Source organism: Podarcis cretensis (assembly GCF_951804945.1).
Source record: "Podarcis cretensis genome assembly, chromosome: 12".
NCBI classification, from domain to species: Eukaryota; Metazoa; Chordata; class Lepidosauria; order Squamata; family Lacertidae; genus Podarcis; species Podarcis cretensis.
In genome coordinates, this window is record NC_137181.1 from 29,691,859 (window position 1) to 29,709,781 (window position 17,923).

The following is a 17,923-nucleotide window of genomic DNA, read 5'->3' on the forward strand; positions in this document are numbered from 1 at the left end:
TTTCATATTTTGAACACAGCTTCTCAAAGCTTAGGCTTATAAAAATTTACATAAGCTCAACAATGCTGCAAAAGAGACCAGTTGGCTTATCAACTCTTATCAACTGAACATCCCCAAGCATCGACACTTGACCTGAAGGGATTAGTGACAAAATTTGCAATGGAAAACACACATTAAGTGAGATTTTGATGTGCCTAAACTTGAAACTTTTAAGAGACTTTTATTTGAACACCAGAATTCACAAGGTTATCCAAAATCATTTTGGGTGCTAAAAATGTTTTCTTTTGTATTTGAGAAAGATAATCAAAGAGGGTTATATTACTTGCTCTTGCCATTTAAAATAAATTTAGCAGTTCCAAGTTTTATGCTCTTCATTTTTTTCTACATCCGATCTCGAAAACTGAAGCTAGCATTAAGATAAATTCAACAGTGTAAATAAGTTTTGATGGCGTTAACAATGGATTACTGAATGGTTTAGTTCATGTAAAATATGCAGGGATGTATGGTATGCAGAATGAACCACGGAAAGAGAAGATCATTGATTTAAGGTTGTTTAAATGAATAGCAATTTTGGGAGTGTGTGCGAGAGCTTATGAAAGCTATGGTTTTCCCAGTAGTGATGTATGGAAGTGAGAGCTGGACCATAAAGAAGGCTGATCGCCGAAGGATTGATGCTTTTGAATTATGGTGCTGAAGGAGACTCTTGAGAGTCCCACGGACTGCAAGAAGATCAAACCTCTCCATTCTTAAGGAAATCAGCCCTGAGTGCTCACTGGAAAGACAGATCGTGAAGCTGAGGCTCCAGTACTTTGGCCACCTCATGAGAAGAGAAGACTCCCTGGAAAAGACCCTGATGTTGGGAAAGATGGAGGGCACAAGGAGAAGGGGACGGCACAGGACGAGATGGTTGGACAGTGTTCTCGAAGCTACTAACATGAGTTTGACCAAACTGCGGGAGGCAGTGGAAGAGAGGAGTGCCTGGCGTGCTCTGGTCCATGGGGTCACGAAGAGTTGGACACGACTAAACGACTAAACAACAACATGAGAGCAAGTAGTTAGCCTTGCCTAGGGCGCAAAAAAGCCTGGCACCTCCCTCTTGCAGGCGTGAGCGGATGGTGCCCTTTGGGGAACGCAATAAGGAGCAAGCGCGAGCGTCCTGATACCCAGCGGGGCACAGAGCTTTAGGACGGGTCCTTCTCTCTTTAAAAAAAGAAACTTAATCGCAACTCCCTCGGTCTCCCCACCACGTCTGTCCCTCAAAGCGCAACGCAGGGGCGGAGACGTCCTGCTCAGCCCTGCCCTCCTCCGAGGCGGAGCTAAGGCGCGATGCCGCCCCCCGGTGCTCCAGCCTCACTGCGCCGGCTCCGAGCCACCCGACCCGGCTGCTACTTCTCCGGCCTGTCCTTGGGAAGCGCCTTGCGGGTAACGAACTCGCGGCCCGGGATCCCCCCGACGTCGCCTTCCCAGACCCGGCGGCCTCAGGATCTGGGGCTGCGAGTCTGCGACGCCCGCCCTTTCCTTGCGCGCGTTTTAGGATTGTTTCCCCCTCCCGGCTGCACGCCTTCCGATCTCTTCTGGATCCCCGCCGTTTGGTGTCCATAGCGGCGTCTGATCCGGAGTAAGCGCCCCACAGTTCAGTCTGCTGCTCCAGGGGCTCCTTGGAAACACGCTCTCCCGCAGTCCACTTGTGGTTTTCGATACGTTTGCTCGGGAGTAAGCCCCACCGTGATCCGTAGGGCTCACTCCCGAATCGGCCGCCCCTCGTTACGCAGCCCTCTGCCGCACGCTTGCTTGGGAGAAAGTCCCACTGGGGGTGTGCAGGATCACAGCCTTCCATTGACCCGGGTGTCAGCAGGTAGAGTGAGAGGGAAGAATGGGTTTCTCTGAAGAGCCTCCAGGTGATGTTGGACTCTAAGTCCCATTAGCCCCTCCCAGCGTGGCCAGTGGTGTGGGATGCTGGGAGTTGTAGTCCAGCAACATCTGGAAAGCTGCAGGTCTCCTGTCCTTCCACTAGGGGTGGTATTAAATTGTGATTTAATTCATCCAAGCTACAGTTAAAACTGAGCAAAGGACATGCTTCCACCACTGTTTGATCAAACTCTGCTTAAAGATTATATATACGAAAGTGTGGTTAGAGTTCCCATTCTATACATAGGAAACTGCCTTATATGGAGCCAGATGATTGGCAGGAACAAACTTGGTACCGACTATGCTGAGTAAGTTCCCTTGAATAAAATTGGGGCTTACTTCTGAGGAGACATATATAGCATTGCCACCCTGAAACCTCTCAAATGTGACTGGGTTGGCACACAGCAAACCAAGGCACTTATTTCACAGGGTTTTGTGAGAAACTGTTCAGACCACACGAAAACCTAGTTCTCAGGAACAACAAGTTGAGTACAGTCAAACCTTGGTTCCTGAACTGCTCCGTTTTGGAACGTTTCAGCTCCTGAACGCTGAAAACCCAGAAGTAAATGCTCTGGTTTTCAAACGTTTTTCAGAAGCCGAACGTCCGTCGCAGCTTCCGCTTGAGTGCAGGAACCGATAATTTTGACAACCGAGGTTTGACTAGCAAAATGTGTGCATCTTCTCTGTACTAGGCCATATTCACACCATACTTTTAAAGTCCTATGGTGCCATTTGAAACAGTCTTGGCCTCCCTCAAAGAATTCTGGGGAATGTGGATTGTTAAGGGCGCTGACAGTTGTTAGGAAGCCTCTATTCCCCTCAGCTATATTTCTCAGTCTAGTTTAACAAGCCATCCCACTGCACAGGGAGTTCTGGGAATTGTAGCTCTGAGAGGGGAATAGGGGTCCCCCAACAACACTCCACATCTTTCAACAAACTGCGGCTGGAAAAACCCTTCACTTAAAAACAAAGCCAAACCACCTCCTATACACAGTGAACCAGCCTGATGCTTCTCCCTAACATGCTAGCTTTCTGTGTACAGGGATTTTGTTTTAATTTTGTGCAGAGACAAGCAGTCAAACACTTCATCCCCCTTCTTTCTCTCTCTCCACCCCACTGACAGCCTGAAGTGCTCCAGTCCGGACACAGGTTTCCACGTCATCCCTAGGCCTCTCCAACCATTAGGAATGTGGGGGAATAACCATGCGAGGACAATGCAGCTATGGGCAGGAACTCCGCTTCCACCATTTTAATCACATTCTGAAGTGGGGACCCTCTTGCATCTGGGGGACTCCCTGAGCATTTTGGAGAGAAAGTAGATAGCAGTATCCTATCACTTTAAGCAGCCATGACCCCCCCAAAAAATAATCCTGGGGACTGTAGTTTGTTAAAGGTGCTGAGAGTTGTCAGGAGACTCCTGTTCCCCTTAAAGGTAAAGGTAAAGGTCCAGTCATGACCGACTCTGGGGTTGCGGCGCTCATTTCGCTTTATTGGCCAAGGGAGCTGGCGTACAGCTTCTAGGTCATGTGGCCAGCAGGACTAAGCCAGAGCAACGCATGGAAACGCCGTTTACCTTCCCGCCGGAGCGGTACCTATTTATCTACTTGCACTTTGATGTGCTTCCAAACTGCTAGGTTGGCAGGAGCAGGGACAAAGCAATGGGAGCTCACTCCGTCGCGGGGATTCAAACCACCTACCTTCTGATCGGCAAGTCCTAGGCTCCGTGGTTTAACCCACAGTGCCACCCGTGTCCCCCTATTCCCCTTACAGAGCTGCAATTCCCAGAATGGTTCAATAGTCAAGCCATTTCCCAGAGTAGTGGAAAGGTCCCTGGCTTAGTGAGAGAGCATTTGCTTTTTTCCAGGTTCAATCTTCCACATCTCCAGTTAGAGCTGGGGGAAAAATCCCTGTCTGAAAGCCCAGAGAGTTTTTCAAAAGGATGGCTGCGTTTCATTTTGTATGTTGTTTCAGAAAATGCAACTTAGATTTACCTTTTAAATGCAAACTCAAATCTAATTTCTCCCTACCATCCCTAATTGTACCTTTAACACTTTCACCCCCAAGTTCAGCAGCGGGCATTTAACAAAGCTGCCCCTTCTCTCTCCTTCATCCAACTTACCGGTCTTTGAAATTATTTCCCCAGGGCGAACATTGGCCCAGACGCAACCAGCAACACCCCCCATAGTCCTGTTTAGCCTGGTGGCATTTCTCAGCGGTTATGCCAGGCAGCCTAAACCATCATGTCTCCCGGGTAAGGACTTTGTACAAGAAGATCCTGCAGTTGCACCGAGCGTTGCCACTGGAGTTGAAGACCCTGGGAGACCAGTATGTGAAAGATGAGTTCAGGAGACACAGATCTGTTGGTCCGGAAGAGGCTCAGTGCTTCCTGCAGGAATGGGAGGCAAGTATCTTTTCATCTTCTGCTGCCCTGCTTCAGTTTATGGGGATGTGATTAGGGTCTGTCTTACTCACTGTACATGTATATCTTATCAGCCTTTTTTCCACACATAAAGTTAAGCCAAACCATGGTTTAGTGTGAATGCTTAAATATGCAGGCTCCCACAGAGGAGGTCGCAATTGTTTTGCTACCCCGGCAGTCCTTTTAGCAAACTATGATGTTGCAGCTAAGCCAAGGCCCAGCTTAGTTCATCATCTGGACACAGACTCCTCTTTAACCACGAGCTGTAGACAAAGCTTACCGTGTCATGTGAACCAGGCCAGTGTCTGCTGGCCTTTTGAATACTCCTGTGTTAGAAGTGCATCTGCTGACATTATTATTTATCTACACCTTAGTTGTTGTTTTGCCAATGAACTGTAGGTTCCTTAAAGAATATTTGGTAGTCAATATAGGAGGGGGAATATTTTTTTATTTGAACGGACTAGGAAAACCTAATCCAACAGCAGCAACAACAAAAAACTCTCAAACAGTAAACCACCTTACAATGAGAAATAACCCCAAAGGAACAATTCCAAATAAACTGTTTCCCCCACCAGACCTTCACCCACATACAACACCAGACCCAGCCATAGACAGCCTCAATAGCATTTGATCCATCATCTTCTTCCTACTTGACCACATTGTCCTGCACTATTTGTACCTGCCTCAACCAGGTGGGGCTGGATGTCTCCACAGCCGCTACCTGTGTTGATTAGGGCTCCTAATCTGGGCAGTCAAACCCCAGCTGGGCCACCCTCAAGGGTAGGAGTGCTCCTGCAAGGACTCACAGGAAGGGTTGGTTGCGTAAGGCCAAACCTACACATCACATTTTTCCTTCTGCGTTTTCCACTACAGGTGTGCAGAAAGCTATAGAACCACTATTCATTTTCAGATACGTCACTAATAAAGATGCAAAGTCCTGGAAAGAAACCCAGAAAAATAAGGGAAAACTAGTCCCCCCCCCCAATTTCTCCTTCTCATTTTTAGTCACTGCTTATCCTGTTCAACTTATCCAGGGCCAACTAGGGAGCTTATGGTGATGGGTGAGATTTGAACTCGGATCTCCAAGCCCAGTGCTTTGTTTCCTTCGGCTTTGCCATATGAATGTTAGAGGTTTCTATGCCTCTCTCTAGCAGTGTTGGAAACAGATATGAAAGCTAGGAGCTAAATGGCACCTTAAACCCAGGTTATGGGTGCAACAACGGAATGTCTAGGTGTGCTTTTTTATAATGAGAATACAAAGCTGAAAAGGAATGAACTGCAGCTAAAATATTATGTTCATTTTTCACATTGTCTAGTCCTTCCCCTTCCCACCGCACTAATATTCTTAAGAGGGTCTCTTCTCCAGTCTTCAGAGTGTAGCTGGAAGTGGGGAGGCAGAAAAAGGCCCTCTTTTCCTTCCACTCTGCAGTTTTAATCTGAAATCTTAGGTGCAGTGCTGTTCCCAGAGCTCAGAAACTGCTCGCGCTAATGAAATTCCCTGTCGCAAAATACGCCTAGAACAGTGGGAGTTTCGAACACTGCTCTCTAGCCAGGCAAGCAAAGGACATTTTTATAGTTCAAAGACACATTCTGGCTAGGCAAAAACACTTGCAGAGGGCACAAAGCATTGCATACCCTTCCTCCCAGCCTTGATTTTTTTTTGGTGTGTGGTTGTTTTTAACTTTGAAATAGCCAGGAGTCTTGGTTAGCAGGCTTATTTTTTATGCTTTCAGGCTTGCTTTCAGATTAATGGGTCCTATCTTGAAAGCCACAGGGAAGTATTCATGCCAGAGGGAGGTGTACAAACAAAGTATTATTTGTTTATGAGGAAATACTGCTCTTCAGGTAGATCCAATCAGCAGCATCTATTATTAGCACATCCTTCTTCCGATATAATACATGCTTACTTTTTAATTAAAATAATTGGCACTCTTTACAAAGAGGCAGTTGGCATGCGTGACTTGATCGTGGCTATTACCCAAGAGTGTTATTGAATTAACGTTGATAAGTCATGCAGCCCATAAGTCATGCAAGCCCTGTGTGTGATAACTGCGTTTTGTTCAGAAATTAATGATAATGATTAAAGGTAATACTTAATTCTCTATGGCTCTGGTTTATCCTGACAGAGATGAGCACAGGCAAGATTTGGACTTGTGCGCTTCCCCTTCTTCCCATTTTTCTGGCATGGCCACTTTTGCTTCCATTTTTGACCAGCCACGGTTTAGCATTGCTTTTGATCCCTAGATTGTGGTTGGTTGTTAACTGTGGTTGATGAACCATAGCTTGGCAGATTTGAAAGATATGGCTAACCGTGGTTAATAAAAAGAGTGCAAGTGGAAGGGGCCATCCTGGAGGAGGGGAAGGGGGAGCATTTGAACCCAAGGCTCACTCCCATCACATGGAGAGAGGGGGAACCAAACCCAGGTGTGGGGAACCTCTCTTCTGAAGGCAGATGTGGCCCTTCAAAGCTTCTTGTTCAGTTTCCAGGTACAGTCGTACCTTGGATCCTGAATGCTCTGGAACTCAGGCGTTTTGGCTCCCGAACGCTGCAAACCCAGAAGTGATTGTTCCAGTTTGCGAACGTTCTTTTGGAAACTGAACATCCGACAGGGCTTCCGTGGCTTCCGATTGGCTGCAGGAGCTTCCTGCAGCCAATCAGAAGCCGTGATTGGGTTTTCAGATGTTTTGGAACTCGAGCAGACTTCCGGAACGGATTCCATTTGACTTCCAAGGTACTACTGTACTCTCCCTTGGCCTCTCCTTAGGCAGCAAGGAAAGGTAGCAAATTGCAGCTCCTGGGTCATTGGTCCCCCCCCCCCCCTTATGTATTTTTTGTTTCTATTTTGTATTTTTGTGCTTGTCCCACGGCTGAGATCTACAGATGAAGTGTGGTAGTATACAAATTTAATAAATAAATGATAAGAATTCTCCCCTCCTGCTGCGGTCCTGAACCAGGTTGACCCATTGGTATTTATATGACAATGCAAATTGCAGGTGTGGGTCATGTGATCCAGATTGGTAGTACAGTGGTACCTCAGGTTACAGACGCTTCAGGTTACCCAGGTTACAGACTTCGCTAACCCAGAAATAGTGCTTCAGGTTAAGAACTTTGCTTCAGGAGGAGAACAGAAATCGGGCTTCAGTGGCGCAGCGGCAGCAGGAGGCCCCATTAGCTAAAGTGGTGCTTCATGTTAAGAACAGTTTCAGGTTAAGTACGGACCTCCGGGACGAATTAAGTACTTAACCTGAAGTACCACTGCATATTTTGTGTGTGTGTGGGGGGGGGGGGAGTTAATGCCTCATTACACACACACACACACACAGCTGCTGCCACCAGAGTCCTGATCCAGACAGGGCCTCCAGCGCCTGCTGTTTGTGTTAGGCAAAAACCTTCCAGCTGCAGAAACTGAGAGGTTCCCCTCACACCCATTGTAAATTGCAGTGGGCTGTGTGTAAGTGTTAGAAATGAAATCAATAAAAAATTAATGGTGTATGAGAAAGAGAGAGAGAGAGGAATGCCTGCTAGATCAGGCCCACCTAGTCCAGGTTCCTGTTTAACGCAGTGGCCTGCCAGAGGCCTGGAGGAAACTTGCAGGCATGACCTGAGGGCAACAGCAGTCTCCAGACTTGCAATTCCCAGCAGCTGGTATTTAGTTAAAATGGGAAGGGTGTGATCCTAAGTATGTTTACTACTCAGAAGCAAGTCCCATGTAGGCCAATGGGTTTTATTTCCTAGTAAGTATGCTTAAAACAGCAGCTGAATGTGCACCACCATTTTGAAGTTCAAAGGGGAGATTGTGCGGTTGTTGCCATAGTGATCTGCCCTGGATTGATTTCTGAGTCAACATTTCTTCATCTGTGCAAGCCTTTACAGCAGAGATGGCCAAACTCGGCCCTCCAGCTGCTTTGGGACTACAACTCCCATCACCCCTAGCTAACAGGACCAGTGGTCAGGGATGATGGGAATTGCAGTCCCCAAACAGCTGGAGGGCTAAGTTTGGCCATCACTGCTTTACAGGGTAAGAAAGTAGATTGCTTTTTTTGCTTGCATACTTTTGATTCTTACCACTCCAAGCTGAAAATTCAATTGTTTTTCAGAAAAAGGACACTGTGTAAGACAGAGTTGGCTAAAGTAGGCATGATGCAAAAGTGAGTGTACTGCCTGGGATTCTGTAGCCAGAACCTCAACTTACATGTTTTTTTTAGAAATTATGCTGATTGATCCATTGGTCCATGAGCATCCATATAAGTTCTGTGCATTATTTTCTTTGCAAAAGGAACTGGGAGTTACTTAATATACTCCAGGATTTGTGCTGAGTGAAGAAATACCAGCCCCACTAAAGACAAGAAGCATTGCTCAGGTTTCCTTTTGTTTCTAAGAATTTTATGAAACTGGACACATATTTCCGTGGTTTTCTATGAAACAATAAGTTATACAACCCCCACCTTTTAAAATAGTCTCAGATCTCTTGTTGTGGAGGCTATCTTTAGACACTTTATTGTACACCTACAAGCAATTATGTTATCCTTGCTCTCTTACTCAGCATTAAATGCTGAAAATGTGGAAATGGAAATGAGAACACTTTATTTGTTTCTGGATCATAGGTAGGCCCAAGAGAGACTCCTGAAGGGGGAAAAAAGGGAGGCGTTACATCGGCGGATGGAGTATCTGACAAGATAGCAGGGGGAAACCACTGTGGTACCCTCCAAATGTTGTGGACTCCAACTCCCATCATCCTTGACCAGTGGCCATTCGAGCTGAGACTGTTGGGAGTTGGAGTCCAGCAACATCTGTGTGCCTTATCACATTGGCTTTCCCTGCCATTGAGGCTATCAGTCATCATGCTTTACTGCAGTAGTCTTCAACTTTTTCAGATCCAGGACTTGCCTTTGACTCAAAGATGCATTTGGGAAGCCACTGCTTAATTATTATTTTTACCATATATATATGAATAGTTGTAGTGGCGCTGTGGGTTAAACCACAGAGCCTTGGGCTTGCCGATCAGAAGGTCGGTGGTTCGAATCTCCATGACGGGGTGAGCTCCCGTTGTTCGGTCCCTGCTCCTGCCAACCTAGCAGTTCAAAAGCCCATCAAAGTGCAAGTAGATAAATAGGTACTGCTCCGGTGGGAAGGTCCAGCGGGAAGGTAAACGCTCCAGCGGGAAGGTAAACGGCGTTTCTGTGCACTGCTCTGGTTCGCCAGAAGCGGCTTAGTCATGCTGGCCACATGACCCGGAAGCTGTACGCCGGCTCCCTCGGCCAATAAAGCGAGATGAGCACCGCAACCCCAGAGTCGGCCATGACTGGACCTAATGGTCAGGGGTCCCTTTACCTTTGTTGTAGTGCTACTGTAGCAATCAGGCTGTGACACCCAAGTAAGCAGATCCTGACCCACCTGTTGAAGGTCAGTGTTTGCTGCGCTGCAAACCCCAACACCCCTGACCATTAGCTAATCTGGTTGGGGATTATGGGAGTTGTAGTCGAATAACATCTGAGGTCCCAAGGTTGAAGAGCACAGGGGGTCAAAGCAAGGGAGCAAAACACTGGAAAGGTATGGGAGTAATTTTTCTTGTAGTCTTGTTCTGGGAGTGACCACTTTCTGTTTCCTTAGACCAGGGTTTCCCAAACTTAGGTCTCCAGCTAGTCCAAAAACAGCTGGAGACCCAAGTTTGGGAAGCCCTGCCTTAGACAAACATAGGAAGCTGCCTTATAATGAGTCATACTATTGGTCTATCTTGCTCAGTAGTGCCTACACTGACAGTGGCTTTCCAGGGTTTCAAGCACCCAGATTTACCTGCAGATGTCACTGGGGATTGAACCCGAGACCTTCTGCTTGCCAGGCAGATGCTTTACCACTGAATTACGGTCTGTTCCCAAGGCAGTGGGTGTTCCGAGGTCCCTAGAGGTTAAAGAAAAGGACTTAGATTAGGTAGGGCCTTTAGGACCGGCCCTGGGAGATGACAACCCCAGCTCCAGAGCAACAGGAGAGTGGGCTTTTTAAAATGGCAGCTATGCCACCACAACCAATTGACCGATTTCTGCTAATGAAATGATGGGTCTTTTGTGGTGATGTTGTTCTATCAATGTGCAGTTCCTGGAGCTTTCCACACGGGGGCACCAACGGCCTTTGCCAGGCGTTTCACAGCACTCATGAGTTGCTGGGACAGATGTGGCCAAGGTGGGTCACGGCAACAGCTGCTCTGGCCTGTCATCATGATCCGTAGCACGGTGGGGTTGATTAGTGCTGCTTTTGACCTGCAAAGCAAGCATCGCCAGATGCTTTGTTGTTCCTGCATCACCTAAAGGCTTCCATAAACTCTGGGATCTGCCTTCGACCAGATCAGATTTCCTGTCTGTCTAGCCCAGTGTTGTCTCCTCTGATCGCCAGGGACTCTCTCTCAGGCAGACAGCCTTTCCCATTATCTAGGGTGCCAGGAGCAGAGAACCTGTTGCATTGACAGGTAGCACAGAGCTGAGTGAGGAACCCACAGCAATCCAAATGCTTGTGGACTCCAACTCCCATCCGCCCCAGCCAACATGGCCAGTGGTCAAGGATGATGGGAGTTGTAGTTCCTCACCTCTGTGATACTCAATCCTTTTAACAGAAGACGCTGGGGATTGAACCTGAGACCTTCTGCATGCCAGGCATATGCTCTGCTACTGAGCTATGGTCCATCCCCATCCCTTTTAGCTGTGATTTCTGCATTATAGGGAGTCGAACTAGATGACTCTTTGGGTCCCTTCCAACTCAACATTTCTTGGTTTCTGTGATTTTTTTGATGCCCTTTAAAAATTAATAAATAAATGAGTTGGCTCTTAGTATAGGCTTCTGTATGCAAGCATGTGTTCTTCCTCTGAACTATAGTTCTTTCCCTTGTACAGTGGTGCCTCGGGTTAAGAACTTAATTCGTTCCGGAGGTCCGTTCTTAACCTGAAACTGTTCTTAACCTGAAGCACCACTTTAGCTAATGGGGCCTCCCGGTGCCCCTACGCCGCCGCCGCACGATGTCTGTTCTCATCCTGAAGCAAAGTTCTTAACCCGAGGTAATATTTCTGGGTTAGTGGAGTCTGTAACCTGAAGCGTCTGTAACCCAAGGTACCACTGTAACTGCAACAGTCTTTTCATTTGAATACAGTTCGTTATAATAGGAATTAGGATGGAAGCAACGAAACTAGGGTTTCAACATACGGCTTTTCCTAAGCACTTTGGAGGCTAGCCACCATAGCTTTACCACGTTGTTTGTGTGTGTGTGTGTGTGTGTGTGTGAAAGGATTTTCCCTCTGGGAGATGTTTTTAAAAAGCTTTCTGATATACAAAGCTCCAAGGCATCACGAAAAGGTCTCATTGTGATTTCACTGACGTGGTGGGAAATTCGGTTGCCTAATATATATTTAGGATACAATAAGTTTCTTTACGCAGCATGGGCTCCATTTTGCTGTGGTAACTTTCATCATTTATTTCCTTTGTATCGCTTCTCCCATTTTCTGATTTTGCCATTCTTCAAATAATGATCCAAGCTAATTAGTCTCTTGATTTAAATTAGTTTTGAGCTGGGCTTATATCATTACACTTCATGGAAGAAAACTTTTTATTTATTTAGGATCAGACCTATATTGCTTAATTTTCAGTTTCAGAGAGAGAGGGAGAGAGAAAATGAATGCAATTAAATAATTTAGCCAATTACATTTTTTTTTAAAAAAAATAATAATCTGTCAGTGTTCAGTTACTTTATCATTTACGAAAAGAGATGTTTGGTTCGGTTTTCTTTTCTTTACACACGCACCTATTTGACTAAGAGTCTAGAACTCAAAAATGATTCCTCTCAGCCCCATCGTGAGCATGATGGAACACTAAGTACAGTTTTCCTTGATATATTGCTGAAGGATTCGCATGCCTTTGGTCAAAATAAAGACAGTAAGGGGGTGAATGTGGACATGGGACAAGTCTTGCACTTTAGAAGAAAGCAATTGCTATCTACCTAGCTAATATATTTTATTGCAAAAAGTCATTCTAGTGGTCTTGAAAACTCAAAGCTGGGGACATGGGTGTGTGGTCTATAGGTGGGATCCAGAGTGCCCCATCTGTGGAAGTAGAAGGGAGATTTTTTTTTTTGCAGATTCTCCTTCCTCTTATAGCTGCCCCCCTTGCAGCACCTCTAATACTGCTTTGGTGCCCCCTGCCCAACCCTCTGAAGCAGCTTTTCAGAGAGAAGACATAACTTGAAGTTTTTTTAAAAAATAAAATAAATACGTTATTTTATTTTTAATTGAATCCTTTTTATGCTTATGTGTTTGCTTTCCTGTGCCCTCTTCAGAAGGAAGGGCGGGATATTATTATAAATGATGATGAATTGTCAGAAATCACCCCCTCCCCTACCCGGCCCACAACATCCTTCCTCTAAGCAAGGGCATGATCCTGATTTAGTGGTCTGGGTCCAAGTTGGTGTAAACTACCGGCGAAACATATTATGATCCAAAGACGAACTATTTTCTTATCTGAGCATTAAAAGGATAATTGCTTCAATCCTTCACCTCTGATGTGTTTATGAGAATGCCGCAGTTCATGTGTTTGTACCAGAGTCTTAGTAATATGCAAGCGCATAGGGAAGAAAAAGGCTTCTGATTCAAAGGCAACCGCTCTGCCAAAATTGGACTCCCCCCCTCCTCACAATCAGTGTCACAACTAGGCTTCAGTGATAGTATAAGAATTTAGTTGTTGGCTCTGTATCCCATTTTCTCAGATGCTCCTATCTATTCTCTTCCTTGCCTTGCGCTATCAAGTTCTCAAGAGCTGTCACTTTTACGTAGCCGTCTTCAGATTAGGGAGTGCTCTCTGTGGAATCTGAACGCAGTTCTAAAAGCTTTAATAGATACCTCTTTCTGAACTTCCTCTGGTGTCAGGCTGTTTCCTGACTATTAGAGAAGTAGCCCTACGAGCCATTACCTTAGCAAAAAAAAATAAAAAAATTAGAAGATCTCCGAGCAGGGCAGTCTAGCTATTACAGAGAGAATAACTCTTGACTATTTCATAGAGACAGCTGCTCCTCACTCTTCCTCACCACCGTATTAAGGACTGTGATTGAATTTTCAAGAGAATTCATGTGTTCTGTGCAGCATCAGAAACCTTCCCAATTGCTTCTGGTGACAAGTAAATGTAATGGGAGAGCATTTAATTTGAACCATCGAGTTTCACTTCAGTTGCATTAAATTCAGACGCCCAACATGGTACTACTGCATGGCAGGGAGGTCAATGGGAAAGGAAGCCTAGTATACGCCGAGATTATATTTTGGATGAAGAAGAACATTATTTGGACGAGGAAGACATTATTAGACCAGTGGTCCATCCAGCCAAACTCCCCCATCATTGGCTGCAACATGGGAGAAGAACATAGAGTTCTGCAGTTGTTTTTGGACTTCAGCCCCCATCACTCTTGGTCATGCTGGTTGGGGATTATAGTCCCAACAACATTTAGGGACCCAAAGTTGCGGGAAGTCCGATCTATTCCATATGAATACATGAAGGTGCCTGGTCTCGCAATGGCCAAGCAGGTGCCTATGGGAAGTAACAGCACATAGGTTGGCCAACACCTAGTATGCAGAGGCATGCTGCTTCCAAGAGGAAGGTAGAAAATAGCCACTTGCACTGATTGATCGCCTTATCGTCCTTGAATTTGTCTCTTGCCAAACTGGAATAGATAAATCTTTTTTTTTTTTTTTAAAGCCCATATATAAAAACTTGGCAATTGCTTATTAGACTAGAGAAAGACATAATGGATTGACACATTAATTGTTCCCTTGGCAGAGAATAAATATTTAATTTGATAGAGAATTAAACACATTTTCTCTCGCTTGGCATTTCGAAATAGATGATGCCATGTTGGATATTATTCATTTTGGGTTTAATTCATAGGTTTGAATGTGTTTGCATTTTATTTTTTTTAAGATAAAGAATAGCATTATATCGCTGCGTGTTTGACAGAAATAGCTTGTACAGGCACACACACACACACACACACACACCCCGACTTATGCGCGGTTGACTTGCGCATACGTGCGGCGCTGGGAAATAAATACATAAATTCCGAGCTGAAATGGCGGGAGAGGGCTGGGAAGTCCTTGTGGCGTGTGAGGAGACCCTCCCCAGAGCCCGAAGACGATGCCAGTGAGCCAAAAAAGACTCACAAGGCCTCCCCAATGGTGTGCAGGAGCTCTTGTTGCTGCCACACTACCCCGCTCAACAGCTGTTGGGCGGGAAGCTGCACGCTTACACACATTTCACTCATGCACGCAGAGACCTGGAGCGTAACCCTCCTGTAAGTGAGGAGTCGCCTGTGCTACAAAGGTAAGTAGCAAAAGGCAAGATCACAGCAACACCACACAACACCCCCCCCCAATCTGATGCAGTTTACGCAACACTGATTGCCTACACTTGTTCAGGGGAGGGCAACCCGTGTTTTTGGACTCCGACTGACAGCATGGCCAGGGTCAGGGATGATGGGCTCTGTAGTGATGGCAGCATCTAAATGGCTGCCGGTTCCCTCCCACTTTTCCACTCTGGGATTTGGGGGGTGGGGGGGAATGAGGTCTTCATTCAAGAACCTATCCTCGCAACACTGACGCAAAAACTCCGCACAGAAGAAGAAGAAGAAGAAGAAGAATTTGGACTTGATATCCCGCTTTATCACTACCCCAAGGAGTCTCAAAGCGGCTAACAATCTCCTTTCCCTTCCTCCCCCACAACAAACACTCTGTGAGGTGAGTGGGGCTGAGAGACTTCAGAGAAGTGTGACTAGGCCAAGGTCACCCAGCAGCTGCAAGTGGAGGAGCGGAGATGCTAATCCGGTTCACCAGATTACGAGTCTATTGCCACTACACCACACTGGCTCTAAGTACACTAAGCAAAAGAATGAAAGACCACTTTCTTCCCCCACCTCTCTCCCCTGATTTTCTCCCTGCCAACCTCACAATGTCTGTGACAGCAGCGTCTCACACTGACCTGGAGAAAGGACTCTATGAACTGAAAACTGATATGTCATAGGTACCCTTGTTAGAAATTGCCACAATCTCAACATTTCCACATCAGTTTGTGATTATATATTTTTAATATATACTTGTTTTGTATGCAGTATTCCTTATTATGAACCATTATTTTTCCCAAATAAAATTGCATTGTTATTTTTCACTAATATATGCATTTTTATGCACACTTTACCTTAGTATGTGCATTTTTATACCCATTACAGTGGAACCTCTACTTACAACCACAATCCATTCTGGAGGTCCAGACATAACTAGAAATGTACATAAGTAGAGGTGCACTTTTCCATAGAAAGTAATGGAAAAGTGAATTGATCTGTTCTAGACGATGAAAAACACCCCCTAAAACAGCAATTTAACACGGATTTTACTGTCCAACGAGACCATAGATCCATAAAATGAAGGCAATAATCAATGTACTGTACTATAAAATAAATAAGACAGTATTGTAGATGAAAAGAAATAACATTTATTTTATTCTTACATGCCCTGAGTGTGGGTGGGTTTACCTGGCTATAAGCTGGGGGTGGGGCAAGGGTCAGTAAAGAGCTGATTCACTTCGGCCAGGGTCACTTTTTTTTCTTGCCAGGCCAGGTTCTTCTCTGGACTTCCTCAGGTTAGTTCCTTGGCGGGGTTTGGGGCTGCAGTGCGCACGGCTGTGCCTCTTCCACAGCTTTGGGGGTGGGATGGGGGCCCTCTCCCCAGCAGCAGAAGCCTCAGTGCTGCTCTGCAGCCGGCTGGGTGAGCTCCAGGTTGCTGGCAAGGCCTCTTAGTATCTAGAGGAAAGTTCATAAGTCAAAGCACCTACTGAAGCTCATAACTGGAATCGTACGTAAGTAGAGCCGTACGTAAGTCGAGGTTCCACTGTACATGGTTGGAGAGGGGCACTGCAAAATTCAGAGAAGTGCATTGTTTCATAAAGTGAGAACTAAGCAGGCTTGTCTTTAAATGTGAACTGAACTTCTCTTGTTCCTGTACCAGGCCCAGAACTGTGCCTGTTTTCCCTGATCCTGACCATTGCCATTTTTCTCATCTTCTGATCTGAGTCTATGTATACACGTGTTAGATTTCTGAGTGGTTCATGGCTGCTATTTTCCTATGTGCATAACTCTTCGGATCTGGACATGCATCTATCAGGGGAGATATTTTGTAGATGTTGCTTTATAGAATCCATTAGCAGCTGAATTAATAACAAAGAACTGCATGTGAGCTTAATTGGTGGAAAACCGATAATAGCGTGTAATGGGTTTTAATTGCTGTGTGAATAGGTGCTTAGAATTTGGTTTGTGGTCTCTGCTTAGTGCCTTTGTTCTTTTGCCCCATCAAATGTGTTCAGAGTCTGCTCCATTGTTGGCATCGTCATGGTCTTCTCCTAATTAGTCTGTCCCATTGGTTAATTAAAGCTTTCCAGAGTGTAGTATGCCTTGCAGTGCCTGCCAGCCTCTATAAACATACCAGGTACGTCCCCGTCCCCCCCATGTATGCATTTGTTAGCATTTCTGTCCAGATAGCATCGAAACAGTTCCTTAGAAACTGGAACGAAGGAGGTAATTCTGAGAGCGGTAGTGGTAAACATTTCTCCAGGAAGATAATGAAATTCTAAATTGATGACACTTCGGCTTTTTAGATAAAATTGTTTTGCAGATATTTTGCGCAAGAAAAACCAGTAGTCATATTTCTGCTTGTGTATGTGTGAATACATTACTAAAATTAATTCCCTGCAACTGTGTGTGAGTAGATTAGATAGATAGATAGATAAAACAGAAAAAGCAAAAGTAATAACTAATTTCTTGTGCCTAAAGGAGCAACCCAAAGGACTAGGTCTGCAGCATTCTGAGGCACTTTAAACACACACCCACACACACACCCACACACACACACACCCTTGTGCAAATTAATTGAAACAAAGCATGTTTTCTATCTTACTCCTAATTGTGTACTCAAAACAAACACGAAAAGTCAGTTGAGCATTATGGTGTCCGAAGCCTGCAGCCAACAGAAGGAATGATGCGCTCGCCACAATATATTGAGGTTCTACGAAAGAGAGTTATTCCAGAGCTGGAAAAGAGGTATCCTGATGGTACTGGGATATTGCAGCAGGACCTAGCCCCCTGTCACACATCAAAAGTGGTGAAGAAATTCATGACAGAGCAGCAAATACAGGTACTTGATTGGCCAGGGAATTCCCCAGACGTAAATCCCATTGAGAATTTGTGGGCTATATGCAAAAATCACCTCCGTGCTGTAGACTGTATGACCATGGAGAAGCTCATTCAGGCACTGATTCAAGTGCGGTACAGGGATCCAAAAACCAACAGTGACTGTTCGAAACTAGTAGACTCTGTGCCAAACTGTGTTAAAATGCTGCTGAAAAATAGCAGAGGTCATACTGGTTAATAATGTATGTATATGTGAGTTTTGTACATGTATATGTGTGTTTTGTACAATAAACTACATTGTTTCAATTAATTTGCACAAGGGGGTATGTAGAATTTGTTTACTTGGAAGTAAGTGCCATTGATCGCAGTGGAATATAGTCTTTCAAGGATCTGTGCTTGG

The 17,923-nt window shown here is 45.4% G+C and overlaps 1 protein-coding gene across 1 annotated transcript in view; it reads left to right on the forward strand.

The window, feature by feature from the left end:
• Positions 1-1,284: 1,284 nt before the first annotated feature.
• SDHAF3 (succinate dehydrogenase complex assembly factor 3) overlaps positions 1,285-17,923 on the forward strand; it is a 32,261-nt gene continuing 15,622 nt past the window's right edge. The window contains exons 1-2 of the mRNA XM_079948208.1: positions 1,285-1,422; positions 4,052-4,309. Of these exons, the coding sequence (XP_079804334.1) occupies positions 4,127-4,309 (183 nt within the window). The 5' untranslated portion in view covers positions 1,285-1,422; positions 4,052-4,126. The remainder of the gene's footprint in view (positions 1,423-4,051; positions 4,310-17,923) is intronic.